The following is a 19002-nucleotide window of genomic DNA, read 5'->3' as shown; positions in this document are numbered from 1 at the left end:
AGACGGATTAGAGCATTTATGATATTTTAAAAAAAAATTCATAAAATTTAGGGATCTCATAGATGCTTTTAAAAAACAAGGTTCAATGTAAAATTCTAAGAAAACAGGAGGATACAACGCATTGAATCCCTTATTTGTTCCGACAAATATAACAACTTTAACCCTTTGTTTGGATACAAGAAATAGAGGTAAATGAAAGAGACTTGAAAATATTTCCTTTATAGGAGGGAAATAATTTGCTTCGTAGCCTCTCCTCCAAATCCATTGATCCCTATTTTCCATTCAAACAAAGGAAATAATCTCAAATGAATCAAAACCTCAATCCAATATCTTCAAATAAAAACACAAATGCTAAATGTCCAGCACATTAGCATTCCACCATCCCTACCGATATAGGATCTACCATAGAACAAAGATAGCAATTTTTTTAAAAAAATTGTCCAGTGTATTTTAGGCCTTAAATGTTGCGTACAAAATTCTACAAGTACAATTAAGTGGCATGATGCCATGACTAGCTCAGAGCAGAACAGAACTTGCCAAATGCCTCTCTTGTCTTTTAACCTAGATAAATAAAGAAGCAGAAAGAGGTATCAAAGTTAAACTACACTCACTCCCAAAATTGAAGCTCTCGTCATCTATTCTTTCCATGCACAATCGTTGTCCACAACTCTTGCACGCACAATCATCGTCCACAAACAATTATACAAGTCTCATCGTCCACAACTCTTGCACGCACAATCGTGATGGACTAATTTTTGTTGAAGATCTGAGCAAAAATAGAGCACATGGGTAAATAACAGAGTAAATGTTTAACGAATCAACAAGCGAATATTAACGCCAGAAAACTCATCGACAAAAACACTTGCCTCTGCCAAAAATCCTTTAGAGAGTTTCAGCTGGTTCTTTTCTGAAGGTTCTGCAAGAGGTTGCTTCTGAGGAAACTGGCGGATAACTTTCCTGTGCTCTATATGATCCTCAGAATCATCTTCAGTGCCATTTTGGGTCTTTCGCTTCTGCACGAAAACAGAAGATATTGTATTATAGGAATGAAAACCCTCTTGAGCAATGATTTGGAATGGATCTCATTCATTGAGTGTCTATACACAGCGTCACAGCCAGTCAACCACTGTATGAATCTGTGATATGAAATTTAGGAAATTCGCTAGCTAGAAAACTTGAGCGCATTACAATGGATTCGGATAGAATATGAATTATTCCCTTCATGAAAATTAAAGGTAGGAAACCTCCTTGTTTTCCACCACACTTGTAACTCTGAAATAAAATTAATTTTTCACTTGCGCCTAAAAAAGAACAATAATTTATATTAAACAATCCAACATAAGGCCCTTTTGTGTGGAATAGATCTTTAATTCTCCACTTTTGTTAACCCCTTTCAACATGCCATCTAACAATACTTCAATTTGTTACTAACGGATGGAATTCAACAGGATCCTCAAAAAGTTGTATTTAAAAAAGCTTTGCATCAAAATATCAACCACCATAGCTATTTGGCCACACGTAACTCTATGGAAATGTATCACTTGTAAATGGAACAACTATTAAGGCAAATGATGAAATGACCAATATAACCATTCACCCACCTACCCTTAAGTCCTCAACCCAACCACCACTCTAAATCCCACATCACCACAACCCCATCCACCACCAACAAACACCCCACCCTCAGCGACGTCGAATTTCCCCGCTGTTGGCATACAAACCCTCCCTCGTAGCCGGCCACCACATCCCACATCCGCCACCAATAAACACCCCTCTCTCACCCACACCATCGATGTTGCTGGACTCGGTTAGACGTATGCTACATGGAAGCGTGTCCAAATGTCAGATTCCGATATTTTATCAGAAAAAAATTCATGATAGTTGAAATGAAATGTCCGAGTGTCTTACCCATGTCCGGGTGTCGAGTATTCGACATGGGTATACGGGGTAATATTGAAGAGGCGAGCAACATAGCACACCACCACAACCAACCATTTGATCATGATAACCCACCACAAAACCCACCATCCGACCATACTCCTCTGGCAAACCCTTCTCCAGTCGGCAATCCTCATCCACATAACCACCTTATCCGCCCTCGACAAGCCTATATCTAATTTTTTATATGCGGGAAGAGGTTTCAAGGTGGGAGATGGGCTTTCGATGTTGAAGGTGGTGTTTCAAGTTGTTGAGAGTTTTTCTAAGGTTGTTAGGGGAGGGGTTAAGGTGGTTAATAAAAACATACATACAATTAGTAAAATAATTGTAAAAAAATAAAAGAACTAAGAAACTAAAAATATAGTTTAACACAAATTAGTAACCATTGAAATGTAGTTTATATAAAATTTACGTTTATCAAATATCAAGTAACTAAGTTAAAAGGTAGAGGAGTGGTAATGATGATTCGGTTTCACACTTTCACCTAAAAGGCCAAGGTTCGATTCCCATCAAACCACTAACTTTGGAAGCAAGTCTTTTTATCTATAACAAACCCCAACCACTGTACAGTAAAAAATATGTCTCACCTAGGGCTTGAACCCTAGCCACTGGCATAGTAGAATTGTAGAACACACAATTTACCGCTGAACCAAGCATCTGTTGCTTATCAATGACCATATATGTTATTTTTAGCTGCTATCAAAACAGATGATGTGTCCCCCCGCAAACAAAAAAAAACTTCCCTGGTTATGACGAGGGCATTTGGGTCATTTTTTATTTATTTGTTATTTTATTTTATCTTTGCAAAATAAGGAACTGGTATGAATCCAATGAATGAGTCGAAAAAGGAAAGTGGTATGTTTCCAAGGAATGGGAGGCCAGGAGGGAGTACAAGATATACTTCAAAGATAAGATTTTGAGCAAAGAAAATTGAGTACACATACCTTCTTCATTCGTTCTTCTATCTCACTCAAAGCACGAGACATCTCTACTTTAGAGATATAGAAGTCTTTTTCCTTCTTAGCAGCAACTAATTCCATTCGCAATTTCTCCTCTCGAGCGGCATTCTTACGTGCTATATTGAATAAAACAATAGTGTTGAACATTTTGGTAACATGATAGAATATTGAGTTAAATACATGATCACTTACCACTTTCATCAGTTAGATCATCCCACTTGAATTTGCTCAAATACTTGATGTTCCAAATATCATAGTAGAACTTTGACCTCTTCTTCCCTCCTGATGTTGAAAGTTAATAAAATGCAATTGACAGTTACGTCAGTAAGCAATATCAATAGGTACACTTGAGATTGATTTTATAGGGAAAGGATGAAATGAGATAGTTTTCATCTCGAATTCTCGTGTCACATTGAGATTGATTCATCACATAAGAGAAAGAACTACAATCAGACTACATGCACTGTAAAACAGAACTTGAACTTGAACTTGACCTTGTGTCACATATCAACTTCTACTTTACATAAAACAGAAGTTTGTTAATTTTATCTCAAGATCAGTGGATTATAATTTTTTTTTCTTTGTCTTCGATTTGTTATTTTTTTTAATAATGTGGGTTTATTCAATGAATAAGCACTTTTCTTGTTAAGATCCTATGAATTGATTGAAACCTTAGATCCATCATATAACCACGATGACTCCGTAAAACCGGACAAGCTAAACCCAAAGATTCCTTCAGTAAGAAGTAAGAAGTAAGAAATCATTGGATCATCACTTATTCAATCACTAGAAGAGAAATAACTAATAAAAATACCAAGAAAATAAAAAACTAAAAAAAGAGAGAAATTATGTCTATTACGTAGTATTAATTAAATAAAAAGAAGAAAAATCTTTTGATTTCTATTTTTTGTAAAGCAAAAAGTTAATTGAATCTGAAGAGATGCCTGATTATAAAATAAATATGAAACACACACACACACACACACACACACACACACACACACACACACACACACACACACACACACACACAAACGAAGGAATTTTTTTGCCTCACACCAGCAGTCTAAGAAAAATCCACAGCACCATCACATTTCAAAATATGAAAAGACAAATGGTGTCATCAAGCAGTAAAACACAAATTAGTGACCACTTGAATAAGAATATAAAAGAATGTAAATAATGTACCATAGTATTGTCATAAAACTGTTATGGTTCTCATACTAACACTAAACCAGGTTCAATCACTCAAACTTGTCAGAGCCTCATTATGAAGAAAAAATGTAGATCATATTTATTAGTAATAAAATTCACATCAAAGAGAGTCGTAGCAAAGTCATACATACCTATTTGTTCACCATTCAACATATTTGCAACTCTCTTTGCTACGCGCTTGTCTGAAAATTCAACCCACCTACACCAACCAAAATAAAATTAAGCAAAAGTGAATAACGGCATTTTGAGATGATAGCAAACAGCACATTGAAATGATTAAGATGTTTTAAATGTACACACCCTTCAGAAAATCCTTGTCCTCGAAAACTTCCAGAATGTTTGCGTCGCTTTCCGGCATCAGGATCTACACCAAGTATCAATTACTTAATAGTCAACAACAGCACGTAATATCACAACCACTACGTGTAGTCATCTGACAAAAACTATAGGCAACGAATATGCAACTGGAGATTCCTGAATCGGTAAAAAATCTAAAGGCAAGCAAAAGAAACAGATCACTCCAAATTTTCTTATCCAAACAAAGTCTAGCAAACACTCCCTCTATCCCAGTGAATTTTTTTACGTTTGCTTTTTACACAAAGTCCAAACTATGAAGTTGCAGAGGACAAGACAAAGTTGTACACTTTAGGAAAGGTTGGACTGATAAAGACACAGTGATTAACAACACTGCTCTACAGAAACCTTGAAGACGGTTGTCTGGAAACCAAAACATGGTATGGAAGTGCTGCAGATTGAAAAAAAACATTTTTAGTTTCCAACTTTTCATTGGAGAGACAAGTTTCGTATTTTATAATGGCAACCCTGGCATTTTAATAGGTACATAAACGGAGATCAAAAACCATCCTTGATTGATTTTAAATTTGTTCCATTTTGGTTTTTGGCTTACCTTTCATGGGAAAAAGGAAAATTGACAGTGCCGGGTTGCTTGAATGCTGGGTAACAAGATTGGAATTTTATCAGCGCATGTTTTAGTGATGAACTGGGGGTAGGAAGTATAGCCCGTAGTTCGCATTTGTGTAATGGTGGACATCCAAAACCACTTAAATAAACCTAATATCTTGCTGAAGATGAGAAGAGGAATGACTGAGCAATTCCGGGTGAAATATGAAAATTACCATTGTACTGTTATGCTTGTGGGATTCTGGGACATAACGAGAAGGAATGTGATGAAGGGGAAAAAGATGGTGCTGAAGTAAGAAAATTTGAAAGTTTAAAAGCCTCTCTGCCAAAGATAATGGTCTCAATATCAATGCAATCTGACTTGGAAGACAGACAGCCAAGTCAAGTGATGTTTATGACGAAAGAAAGGGAAGAACGTCTTAACTCTGACAGTCTAAACAAGTTTCAATTAAAGATTGGAAATATAATAACCCTAAAGTTTAACAAGAGCTCCGCAATAGAGTCTGGTAATTATGATAAAACTGCCAGAATCACAAATGATAATGGTGAAGTCGTGAAGACACAACAGATACAGGGTCAGCAGACTCGAATTGAATATGAAAAATCCCTGAGTAAGGGCAGCACGCCTAATTTTTGAACACTAGTAACACAGGTTGGACTCATCGGAAGTAAAAGCACTAACATAGACATCCGGACAACCAATAACTCGATGATCAAAACATATGCTAATTAAAATAAATATAAATATATAACTCAAAAGGAAAAAGGAGTGGACCTTCAGGGACGAGGTAAATACGGAGGACCTCACCGAAGGGAGTGAGAAGGTGACGGAGCTTCAAAGGGTCCATTTTGGGAGGGATACGGCTTAGATAACATACACCCTTGTTTTGGGCTTTTTTGGCATCCTTCATTAGCCTTTTCCTCAATTTCTCGAACCTTTTATTTTGTTTCTGTCTCAATAACTCCTCCACTTCTTCTGCTACCACTTCATTGCTTGCCAGCTCTTTTACCACTTCATTGCTTGCCGGCTCTTCTACCACTTCATTGCTTGCCGGCTCATCGGTTTCCATGGTAAGTAAATAGGAGGAAGTAATTCTGTCGATGGCAGGTCGGGTTTCGGGTATATCAAATCATTTGTATAAAGTTGATGGTAGATATGAAATCTATGTAACAAAAAATCTGTGATTCTTAATGTAGTTTAAATTTGGGTACCAGTAAATATATCTCCATACGACACTAAACACGTTATAATCCCAATTTCTATTTCAGAATCATACCCTAACCCTAGAAATAATTAAATTGAAGTAAAATTTAAATGAAACCCTAGAAATTAAACTTACAATTAATTGGGCTTGTGACTGGTGTGGTGGTGGTGGGCGGCGGCTGATGAGTGATGACTGGTGCAATGAAGGAGGACGAGTGTCGTCGGTAGAGTCCGGCGGCTAGGTCGATTTCAGGAGGTGTCAGGGAAGTGAGGGAGGATGGTTTGATAATGTTGTCAAACCGGAGGACTTGAAGAATGAACGAGTGATTTTTGAGTTAGGCCCTCTTCTTTCTGCTTTTTAGAGCTAAACTGAACTGATCTGAATGGAACTGAACTCAACTAAATTGAATGGAGCTGAACTGAACTAAATGGAACTGAACTGAACTAAAACTTATTGGAGCTGAACTGAACCAAAATAATAATAATAATAATAATAATAATAATAATAATAATAATAATTTCAACTAAACTTTTATTTTTCTTTTAATGAAAGTTGCGTGCATCCTTCTATAATAATAATAACAATAACAATAAGAATTATTATTATTATTGTTATTGATGGGGCATATTCTGCACCGCTGACCAAGTCAACACACTGAGCAAGGTCAAAGACATCCACAGCAAGTCAACGACTTAGATAGCCTAGCCGATGCATCCCATCTACTGCCACACTCGGGTCTCGGCGTGACAACTGCCGGTACGGGGACACACATCCGCGTACTCATATCCAAGACCCTCGGCGAGTCAACATTGTCCGTAGGCTGCCATAGGTCCCTCACGAGGGGTAGATCGATCTTTCCACCGCAGCCACTTGGCCACTTGGCAGCACTACGTGACAAAAGGTGAAAGTCTATAAATACTCCTCAACCTTCATTGAGGAGAGGATCCACAATTATAACCTAAATACACTATTCATCCAGTAATATCTCCTTATCTCTCTACAATACGCATCTATCCAAGTAACACGCCTTAATCCTTTAAGTTTTCGACTTGAGCGTCGGAGTGAGCACGCTGGCACACACCCCAAGCCCTCGATTCGTTCATTGTTGCAGGAGAGGCCGAGTGGGACGATAGGAGCAAGAAGGATTCAATTCAAGACATTATTCTACAAGCCACGGGTGGTAACTAATCACCGCTCCGAATTACACCAGGAACAATTGGCGCGTCTCGTGGGGATAAGACACTAGAAGCTAGTCACATTCATTCCCAAACAAAAACAAAACTCAAAATAAAAACCCACCCAAAAAGCCGAGAAAAATGTCGAAACAAAGAAGACGCGATCGTGACCGACGAAACCGCGTTCTACCAAGATGACGCTTTCAACAACTCGGAGTCATGCGGCCCTCCACCCGTGAGTAATCCAACCGAGTTCGGGATGCCAATAATACCCGACGCACGGTGCCAACCAACCAGGTCACCATCACGGGCATGTGGTTGACGTAGCAAAGCTAAAAATGCTCCTGGACCTAATCAGCAACACGCCCGCTCACACTGTCACACCGACAAGAGCGGCGGAAACCGTCCCGAGGATAACGGGGCCCAAAACGTGACTCAGAAATCGAACGGAGCACTAGGAGAAGTTGACCCGGTCAAGCGGGGAGCCCAAAGTGGGCGCGGTAGACCTAAGTCCTTCCCACACTCGCGGGAGGACGGCGTCCCCCCGCCGCACGAACGAGGCACACCCCAAAGGAGCGGAGGAGTCCGACTCAACGAGTTGGAGAAGGAGTCATAGTCGAAGAAGGAGCCCCTCCCGCCACGAGGGGAGAAGCCAGGATAGGGATGCGAGGAGCCGATCGCCGCGTGTCATTCAACACGTGGTCAGGCAACCCCTCAACGCCTACGTCCTAGAAGTCCCGGTGCCAAACAAGCTAAAAAGCGCCACCCCTATCATACAAGGGGGATAGCGATCCCACCGACCACGCCGAGGCTTTCGAGTCTTACATGTCGGTATGGGAGCGACTGACGAGGTGCAGTGCCGAATTTTCCCAACAACTTTGCATGGGATGGCGGAGCCGGTACAAAGGGCTTCCCGATGGCTCGGTGTACTACTACGCCGACCTGAAGGGCGCTTTCCTAACCCAAGACTCTCTGCAATAAGAGAAGGGCCGTAGAGACCTCCGACCTCCTAACTATCGACGGGAGGGGGCGAGTCTCTCCGGCTACGTGAAGAGGTTTGATGGAAAGGTCCAGCAGATTCGAGAAATTAATCCCGAATTGGCGGCTTTCGCGCTGATGAAGGGCCTCCCAGGGGAGCCTTAAAAACGAGCTCATCAAGAGCGGAGGCCTAGGCCGGGACGCCGCCAGAAAGCGGCCGACCAGGCCATCAAGGTAGAAGACTATCACAAGACTGGGTAGATCCCAGCGAAGCCGAGCACTCGAAAAGAGGAGTCACGGCAGACGGCCCGGAGACGAAGAACGCCGCGACAACAACGGTTCGCGGTCCGATGGAAAACGCCGTGAGAATAATAGATCACGGTCGGATAGATCCGACCGGAGGCAAGACTCGGTGGGCGCCGGGTGGAATTCGGGAACGTACCACGGAGGCGGTATAGTGAAAAAACCCCCTCGTCGTATCGCCCGCCGAGGTCTTCGCCCGAGCAAAAACGAGGGCGAAGTGGGAGAGACCCCCAAGCCAAAAAGTGACGGTGACACGAGCCGATCTTTGTGAGTACCACGGCCACACCGGCCATTTAACCAACGATCGCCGCCATCCGAAGAATGCCATAGAGGAACCGATCCGGAAGGAAGCCTCGGCAAGTACGTCGCAAAAGGCCAAAAGGCGCGTGGCGCGATTGAGATAAAAAGTCCGTTTCGAACGGATAGGAGTGATTCACGTTGTCATCGGGGCAACGAGAACGGAGGGTCCGCTCATGGGCACAAACGACACCTAAACGAGCTATATCAGGCCATCAACTTTGTGCCCAACTCAGGGATCCCCTCTGCAAGCATCCCCGACATGACTATTGGAAGAAAGGACTACGAAGGGGTCATCGCCCCTCACAGCGACCCGCTCGTAGTCAATTTAGACATATCCAACCACCTGGTCAAGAGGTGCCTGATTGACACAGGCGCATACACGAACATCATGTTTAGAGAGTGCTTCCTCGGCCTCGGCCTGAAGATCAAAGACTTAAGCCCCTGCACCAACCCGCTATCTGACTTTTCCGGGGCCGCCTGGTACCACCGGGGTCAATTAGGCTCCGGTGAGATTCGGCGAAAAGACGTCAGCCAAGAACGTCCTAGCCGAGTTTGTGGTCATCGACGGCTCGTCCGCATACAACGTCCTCATAGGCCGGGCCACCCTAAGCGAGGCCGACGCAGTGATGTCCATCCGGGCCCTAACACTGATGTACGTCTCGGACCGGGGGGAAGCGCATAAGCTCGTCTCCAAAGACGAGAAGGATGAGGTGATCAACGTCCAGATAGCTGCCCGAGGATGCAACATGCAATCCCTCAAAGAGGCAAGAAAGTCCGAAAAAGGGAAGAGTCCGTCCTTGCAGCAGGAGGGCGACCAAATGGACACAGCTAGGGACTGACTGAGGAAGTGTGCTTGTAATGAGCCGTTAGGGCATCGGTAATCTCGTAAGAATTTATATAGCCGCGGAGGTGTCCAAGATAGCTGTGGATACCCCAACGCATGTTTTCACCTAATGAGAAACCATCAAGCCTTCGATTAAAACAAAATTTTCCCATCAGTTATCTATCAAAGAGCAGACGCCGGCTCACACTGTCATACCGACAAGAGCGGCAGTCGTTATGAAGAACTACAGCGCCGTCGCAGTCACCCCAAGTAGTAGACGCCACGGCAGTCACCCCAAGAGGTAGACGCGTCGCATCACTCCAAGTGGTAGACGCCACGTAACACGCTATCAAAGAATGACGCCGCTCACACTTTGTCATACCGACAAGAGCGGCAGTCGTTATGAAGAACTACAGCGCCGTCGCAGTCACCCCAAGTAGTAGACGCCACGGCAGTCACCCCAAGAGGTAGACGCCGTCGCAGTCACTCCAAGTGGTAGACGCCACGTAACACGCTATCAAAGAGCAGACGCCGGCTCACACTGTCATACCGACAAGAGCGGCAGTCGTTATGAAGAACTACAGCGCCGTCGCAGTCACCCCAAGTAGTAGACGCCACGGCAGTCACCCCAAGAGGTAGACGCCGTCGCAGTCACTCCAAGTGGTAGACGCCACGTAACACGCTATCAAAGAGCAGACGCCGGCTCACACTGTCATACCGACAAGAGCGGCAGTCGTTATGAAGAACTACAGCGCCGTCGCAGTCACCCCAAGTAGTAGACGCCACGGCAGTCACCCCAAGAGGTAGACGCGTCGCATCACTCCAAGTGGTAGACGCCACGTAACACGCTATCAAAGAGCGACGCAGAAGCTCACACCGTCATACCGACAAGAGCGGTCGTTATGAAGAACTACAATTGCCGTCGCAGTCACCCCAAGTAGTAGACGCCACTAGCGATCACCCCAAGAGGTAGACGCCGTCGCAGTCACTCCAAGTGGTAGACGCCACGTAACACGCTATCAAAGAGCAGACGCCGGCTCACCTTTGTCATACCGACAAGAGCGGCGATCGTTATGAAGAACTACATATTGCCGTCAGCGATCACCCCAAGTAGTAGACGCCACAGCGATCACCCCAAGAGGTAGACGCGTCGCATCACTCCAAGTGGTAGACGCCACGTAACACGCTATCAAAGAGCAGACGCCGGCTCACACGGTCATACCGACAAGAGCGGCAGTCGTTATGAAGAACTACGTTGCGCCGTCGCGATCACCCCAAGTAGTAGACGCCTCGCGATCACCCCAAGAGGTAGACGCCGTCGCAGTCACTCCAAGTGGTAGACGCCACGTAACACGCTATCAAAGAACAGACGCCGGCTCACACTGTCATACCGACAAGAGCGGCGGTCGTTATGAAGAACTCACGCCGTCGCGATCACCCAAGTAGTAGACGCCAGCGATCACCCCGAAAGGTAGACGCCGTGCATAGATCACTCAAGTGGCGACGCCACGTAACACGCTATTAAGAATGTACGCCGCTCACACTGTCAAAACGACAAGAGCGCCGGTCTCGTCAGAAACCAACGCCGGCTTCCCCGGTCAATCCAACAAGAGCCATCGCACATTACACTCGCAAAAACATTTAAAGTATCTTGGAAGCGTTGAAACACAGTTGAGATACGCACTCAGAAACGGCCCCGGCCAAGCCGTGGCGAAAACAAAAAGGGCGCTCAATTAAGAATACAGGAAGACAACTCTGACAGAGATGAGATAAAGACCACGGCCAGGCCGCAGGCGAAAGAAACGAATTATTATTAGAAGATAAGTTACAAGATTTACAAGTGAGAAGAATACAGACGGACTGACCCTCCCCAGGGATGACAATTTCGTATCCACTACCGAAGAAAAAATGGCCCTCGAAAAGTTTCTCACCAGAACAACTGGCAAGCTTATGGGACCAAACACGGTCAAGGCGAACCTTACAGGCATCACCGTGATCCATGACGTACTGCCTCTCACTAGGACGAGACCTTTCCTCCTCCTCACCAAAATCGTCACCAAAATCACCACAAGAATCTTCATCCTCCCATTCCTCCAGAATTTGAGGATCCACCTCTGGAGAAGGAGACCTAGGACCCTCCGACACGGGCCCACCAGTCCAAAGATCGGCGAGAAGACATGTTCACAACAAATTACTAGCAAAGAAAAGAAAAATTCGTTTGTTTACCTTAAAAGGAAAAAGTGCTAGCCGGATAAAAAAACTCTGAAGATTGGAAGAAAAAGGAAGCCCTTGAGTTTAGCAAGATGAAATTGTGAAGAAAATTTGAGAAAATGGAATTAGTGACCAAAATCACGGAAAAAGCGCCTATTTATAGGGAAAAAGCCCATAATGAAGGGCCAATCGAGCACGACCCATGAAGCAACAGCCAATCAACGAGCAAACACGTGTCGAGCATGCAACCACGGAATGTCAATCGCCGCAACAGTTAAACGTCAATCAATGCAACAGTGACCAAGCGTCTTCAACACGCCGTTCACATCCCTTCAACTATTCATCTTCCTCAACAAATTCCTAGGTATCGGTCTCCGCCGCCACCTAATCAACCAAGCTAGGAAGCACCGGCCGGGGCAATCAAAATCAACCAAGCACTCTCGGCCTTGGTCACGGCCCGGCGTCATATTCTTTTCCACATCGAGTGCCCTTTACGCATCCATGTGGAGGGGGGATATGGTATACGGCACGGCCTAGGATATGGTATACGGCACGGCCTAGCAAGAGCCACGCCGATGCACAAGAAGAAGCCGATGCAGAAAATTTCTAAAAATTACTTGTGCAGAATACATGCTCAACGTACATCGGAGCCCATACCACGGCATAGACTACGCTGGGGGCAAATTGATGGGGCATATTCTCGCACCGACCAAGTCAACACACCGAGCAAGGTCAAAGACATCCACAAAGAAGTCAACGACTTAGATAGCCTAGCCGATGCATCCATCGGCTGCCACTCGGGTCTCGGCGTGACAACCTGCCGGTAGGGACACACATCCGCGTACTCATATCCAAGACCCCTCGGCGGCGAGTCAACATTGTCCGCCGGCCTGCCATAGGTCCCTCGGCCGAGGGGTAGATCAGTCTTTCCACCTGCTAGCCACTTGGCCACTTGGCCACTACGTGACAAAAGGTGAAAGTCTATAAATACTCCTCAACCTTCATTGAGGAGAGGATCCACAATTATAACCTAAATACACTATTCATCTGGTAATATCTCCCTTATCTCTCTACAATACGCATCTATCCAAGTAACACAGCTTAATCCTTTAAGTTTACTGACTTGAGCGTCGGAGTGAGTACACTTGGCACACAGCCAAGCCCTCAGTTCGTTCATTGTTGCAGGAGAGGCCGAGTGGGACGATAGGAGCAAGAAGGATTCAATTCAAGACATTATTCTACAAGCCACGAGTGGTAACTAATCACTGCTCCGGAATTACACCCGGAACAGTTATTATTATTATTATTATTATTATTTTGCAAAAAGTTATAATTCTTCTCATTCGTCCACAAGGGGCAAAGAAAAGAATACAAATTTTACAAAGTATAACCCCTTAAGCCTTAGAGAAAGGCCTTTTAGGCATTTAAGCTCACACAAATCCTAGCATCAAGCACAGAAGGACACTTATGAAGCAAATAGACACTAACAGCATACTTAAGTCTAAAAAGAGCCTGTTCAACAGTGCTCTCCTTATCAGCAAAGATTATGTTGTTCCTCTCGGCCCAGACTGCATAAAGAGTATCAACTAGGCAGCTCACAAGACATATATTTTTCCAATGTTTTTTAGCCTTCCTGCCAGCACACCACTTAAATTCTGCAATGTAGCTATTGCTACGACCAACAATCTTCATCCAAGCAAGCATACCTCCCCAAAGAGCCTGAGAATAAGGACATTTGAAAAATAGATGAGAATGTGATTCAGTAGCATTCCTGCATAAGTTGCATCTGTTAACAATAATTAGTCCCCTAGTCTGAAGAGTGTCCACTGTGGTGAGGCGTTTCTGCAATGCTAAAGAAGCTATGATGGCTTTTTTGGGTTCTACAGCTTTGTCAAAAGGGAGTCTGAAAAGGGCATTTGCAACAAATTTGGGCCTAAACTAGTTATAAGCAAGGTGGGTGTTAAAGATACCACCAATATACCAGCTGGTTAACAAGCTCTGAGCGGCACTTTGGGATCCAGTAGCTTGAAGAATCTCATTCTTAACAGCAATGATCCCTTGCAGACTCTGAGAAAAATGACCCTTACTAGTTATGTCCCAGATGGTACAATGTTGCAGCGGATAAATGTTGTTCCAACTGCTCCAGATACCATTAGGGGAAAGACTCAATTTCCAAAGTCATTTAGAGATCAGGGCTTTGTTCCATGAGAGAAGTTCTTTAATTCCAAATCCTTCTTCCTCTCTGGGAGAACAGATGCTTTTCCAGCTCTTAGGCACCAGTTTCCTTTGTTTGTTCTCAATACCCCAGAAATTTTTTTTGCACATCTGATTAATCACTTTGATGACACTCTTTGGCAGAAGACCACTGGCACACCAGAAATTTTCAAGGCCAAAAACAACAGAAGTGAGCAACTTAACTTTGCCAGCATAAGAAAGTAGTTTAGAGGACCAATGTTGCACAACAGCTTGAATCTTAGTGAGGAGCACACCATACTTATCCACAGTATTCTTTGCTGTGTTCAGAGGTAACCTAGATACTTGAAAGGGAATTTTCCTTCAGAAAACCCAGTCAGGTCTAAGATTTACCCCTTAATAGCAGTCTGAACACCCCTAAAGTAGATTTCAGTTTTCTCAATATTGGCATGAAGACCAGTCTAGTGAGCAAAGCTGTCAAGGGTTTTTAAAACTTCTTTCACTGATGGCACATCACCTCTAGTGAAGATCATGAGGTCATCAGCAAAAATTAGGTGAGTTAGGCCAACTCTAGAGCATTTAGGGTGATAGGATACAAAAGGTTTAGAGCAAATTACCCTTAAATGCCTAGATAAAACTTCCATACTAAGAACAAATAAGTATAGAGAGAGGGGATCACCTTTCCTCAACCCACTTTCCCCTTTGAAGAACCCATGAGTGGCACCATTAATTTTCAAAGAGAACCAAGAACTGGATATGCATCCCATGATCCATTTAATAAAAATGGAAGGGAATTGAAAACTGTGTAGCATGTTCTCAATGAATTCCCATTGAAGGGAGTCAAAAGCCTTCCTAATGTCCACCTTTATAAGGCATCTGGGGGTGAGATACTTTCTATTATACCCCTTGACCAAAGACTGAGATAACATAATATTTTCATGGATGTTCCTCCCTTGAACAAAAGCAGCCTGCTCAGGGCCAATGAGGTGAGGCAGGATCTGTTGCGGTCTATGAGTGAGGATTTTGCTGATGGTCTTGTAGAATGTGGTGCAACATGAGATTGGCCTATAATCTAACACAGAAGCACTTATCATATTTTTAGGGAGTAGAGTAAGAAGAGTAGCATTAGCCTGCTTGCTCATTCTCCCAGAAGTAAAGAAGGAATGTACAGCTTTGCAATAAGCATCACCTACCAAATCCCAGCTGTGCTTAAAGAATGCTGAAGAGAATCCATCAGGTCCAGGGCTTTTGTCAGAATCAATGTCAAAGAGAGTCTTCCTGATTTCCTCTCTGGTCACAGGTTTAGTCAAGCCCTCAACATGAGTAGTCAAAATACAATTACTCTTCTGAAGGAAAGGAGTGTCAAGGGGAGAAACGCCAGTCTTAGAGCCTAGCAAGCTTTTATAATAGTCCACAAAACCATCAGCTACATTCTGTAAGCCAATTCTTTCCTTCCCATGAATATCCTTAATTTGGCCAATAATTTGTTGTTGCTTCCTCTCATGGATTCTTGCATAAAAGAACTTAGTTGAGCAGTCATTGTGCCTGATATTAGAGACTTTGGCTTTTTGTTTGAGACGGATCTCTCAATGTTTTTGAATTTACAATACTGCTGAAGAAGCTCCTTTTCTTTGGCAATCAGAGTTGCAGAAAGAGGGTGAGACTGCAAATCAATCTGACAGTTCTAGAGCTCATTCTTAAGTGTTTTGACCTTGGTTATGATGTCATTATAGTTGCTCCCTTGGAGAGACTTTAGAGCTTTTCTAACATTTTTGAGTTGTTCAAAAAACTTGAAAGTATTTGAACCATAAACAGGGATATGCCATATTGCCATGTTTCCTGTACTATGGTGTCATAGTTTGGATCCTCAATCCAACAGTTAAGGAAACTGAAAGTGGAAGGCTTTCTATGATCCTCAAGAATAGTGACAACTACAGGTGAATGATCAGAGACACCAGAAGCTAAGAAGTTAGCAGAAGTGGCAGGAAACATATTCATCCAGGAGATATTACCCAAGGCTCTATCTAATTTGGACCAAACTCTAGTATCAGTCTCCTGCTTATTGCTCCGGGACAATTCACAGCCAGAGCCAGGAAGGTCCTCCACTTCACAGTTAAAAAGACAAGTATTAAAATCCAATATGTCAGCTAGCAAAGGGGGGTGTCACTTATTCTTTCAGTGACATCCCTAACAACATTGAAATCACCAAGAAGTAACCACTTATCCACAGAGAGCTTTAGTTGAGCCAGGTGTGTCCAAAGATCATCCCTAGCCCTAACATCATTACTAGCATAAACCATAGTCACATGGAAAGTATGGCATGTAGCATGATGTAAGACTTCACAATGCATAAACTGAGCATGAGCCTGTAAGAGAGTAACAGTGACAGTAGAGGGTTTCCAAATTATCCAGATCCTACCATTGTAATGGTAATCATAATTACAGTTAGTGTTATAGGCTTGAAAGTAAGCATTAATTATCTTGCTAGCCTTGTGTTCTTTAATTCTAGTTTCAAGAATACCCATAATATCCAACTACTGAGTCCATAGGAACTCCTTTACTTCCTGTAACTTTAGAGGGTCATTACCCCCTCTTATGCTCCAAGAGGCAATCTTCATTTACCCTTATCAGGAGGTTTACCATCCCCTAAAATAGTCACTGGCTGTAGGCTGACCTCTATAGTGGTAGACTCTGGCTCCATGACCCTAGTATTCAGGCCAGCTTGTGTAGAATCAGAAATAGGACCAATGTTGGCCTGTGTAACACCCCCTCATACCAAGGTGCCTTACCAGGACCACCCTACCATGAAAGTGTGTTACCATCTCGGTTACCCGAGGTTAGTAAATATCAAAAGCGTCTGAACAAAGCACATTTATTAACGTACCAATGATATAATGTTTACATCAAAACCAAATCCCAAACTGATCCAACGAAATATAAATACATGTCTAACAACTGAAAATCATAACTACGACTCGAACAGTGATGCTACGACTGATGATGACAATTCCCCCATGACTGTCCCAAGCTCACCAATAGCAATACATGTCAAGTCTGCTCACCATCCCCGAATGGATCACCGCAGGTTTTACAAACAACAACATGGGGTCAGTATTACTCAATCAATGTAAGGCAAACAACACGGTAACCAACTGATCATCCACACTCCCCGGTCTCCCGATCTCACATAGTAACCGACTACACACCGAAGTGTGTAGCCCTGCCAGATTACCCATCGCAACAGGTAATCCACGCCGCCAGTGGGTGACCGCAGCCGATCCCACCAAGTCCAACTCATCAACAAGCGACTAAAACAAATCCCTGTCCCTTAATGTGCACATCCCCTCCCGTGGCGGGTTCCACGGAGGGCGAACTAGGGCGTGAAGCCACTCCCGCAAGTGACTCCACCACAATCACAACACACAGCATCACAGCTGTCACAACCTCTCCACACCAACACCGTCACAACAACGCCCATACTCCGATGATCGCGAGTTATCAATAATCACGAAATAATCATGCCATAACAATTAACAGTAAAACTGAGTAGGAAACCCTACCTTAGCAATCAACAGTAGAATGTAGATCAGACAATCAGAAAGGCATAACACCGACTCCCCTGAAGGTATGAACACATCATCTTTTACAACCTCAAACTTACCCAAACCCATAGACATGGCATGACCCTTAGACACAAAAGAGTGTGTAGCCCCCGAATCTAACAAAACGAAAGATGGTACATTATGAACAAGAAAGGTACCGGTAACTACATGAGCATCATCTTGCGCTTCCTGTTTGTTCATCATGAAAAGCTTTCCCTTTGTTTTTTTGTCCTCCACCCTGAACAGAAGCATTAGAGGTACTTGGCTTAGTTGTTGAATCTTGGGTGGTGGTGTTGTTCTGCCGCTGATATGATCCACCACCAATGCGGTTATAGCTGTCCTGGTTACCCTATGAACCTCCCGATCGGTTACTAGCAAAACTCTGAGTTGGCCCGTAGGAGAAATTCCCATGCTGATTTCCTGATCCAGTGCTAGGCCTGAAACTGGTGCATTCCCGTCTTCTGTGGCCGACACCACCACAACCATAACATGTTATGTTGGAGTTGTCACTCACACTCCAACCTCCGTTCTTGCCCCAGCCTCGAAAACCCTCGGAGCCATGACCCCCACTAGAAAAAGCTTTGGAGTGGTTGTAGTTACCCTTCTTGTTGCGACGATTGTTGCTTCCATCGTCGGCCTTCCTCTTTTCGCAGCGAGTCCTCTCGTTGATCTCCTTTGAGAGATCCACCATCCTCTCATCTTGGCCCGCCCTTAGATACACTTCCTTAAGGTCGTAGCAGCCCCCCTGCCATACGATTCATGATCTTGGGCGATAAACCCCTCTCAAAGCGGAGAGCTAAACCCCTCGGTCCTAGCGCATGTCGTCAACATAACGAGATAGCTCCATAAACCGATGATAGTAGTCGTGTGATCATCTCCTCGATCATGGTGAAGGAATCAAACTCGGATCTCATCTTATGTCGAATATGCTCTTACTGTTGCTCTCTCTCATAGCACTCTTGACTTAGAACACGGAATAGCTCCCAAACCTTCGGCCTGGTAATAAGCTCTAGCATCATCCTTGACATTTTTGCCACCAAACAGTGCTTCACCTCTCGGGTAGTACACTACCGCTTTCAACGATCATGTCTTGGGGCACTTAACCATTTCCATGAGAGCTTCAATCTCACGGTGCCACTTCTCGGCGACTTTGGTTCCCCTACCCCTTCATATGTGGGA

At 43.9% G+C, this 19002-nt stretch overlaps 1 protein-coding gene across 1 annotated transcript; it reads right to left on the bottom strand.

The window, feature by feature from the left end:
• Positions 1 to 306: 306 nt before the first annotated feature.
• Positions 307 to 6575, bottom strand: LOC141612108 (pre-rRNA-processing protein ESF2-like). Its single transcript, XM_074430821.1, has 8 exons — positions 6374 to 6575; positions 5809 to 6128; positions 4413 to 4476; positions 4244 to 4311; positions 3090 to 3179; positions 2883 to 3013; positions 867 to 1013; positions 307 to 766 (listed from the first exon to the last, which is right to left on the bottom strand). The coding sequence occupies exons 2-8, from the start codon at positions 6101 to 6103 to the stop codon at positions 749 to 751; spliced, it is 813 nt and encodes a 270-aa protein (XP_074286922.1). The 5' UTR covers positions 6104 to 6128; positions 6374 to 6575; the 3' UTR covers positions 307 to 748.
• Positions 6576 to 19002: the final 12427 nt, after the last annotated feature.

The sequence above is a fragment of the Silene latifolia genome, chromosome 11 (assembly GCF_048544455.1).
Source record: "Silene latifolia isolate original U9 population chromosome 11, ASM4854445v1, whole genome shotgun sequence".
Classification (NCBI taxonomy): domain Eukaryota; kingdom Viridiplantae; phylum Streptophyta; class Magnoliopsida; order Caryophyllales; family Caryophyllaceae; genus Silene; species Silene latifolia.
Note: the sequence above shows the minus strand (reverse complement) of the source record. Positions and strands in the feature narration are given on the sequence as shown.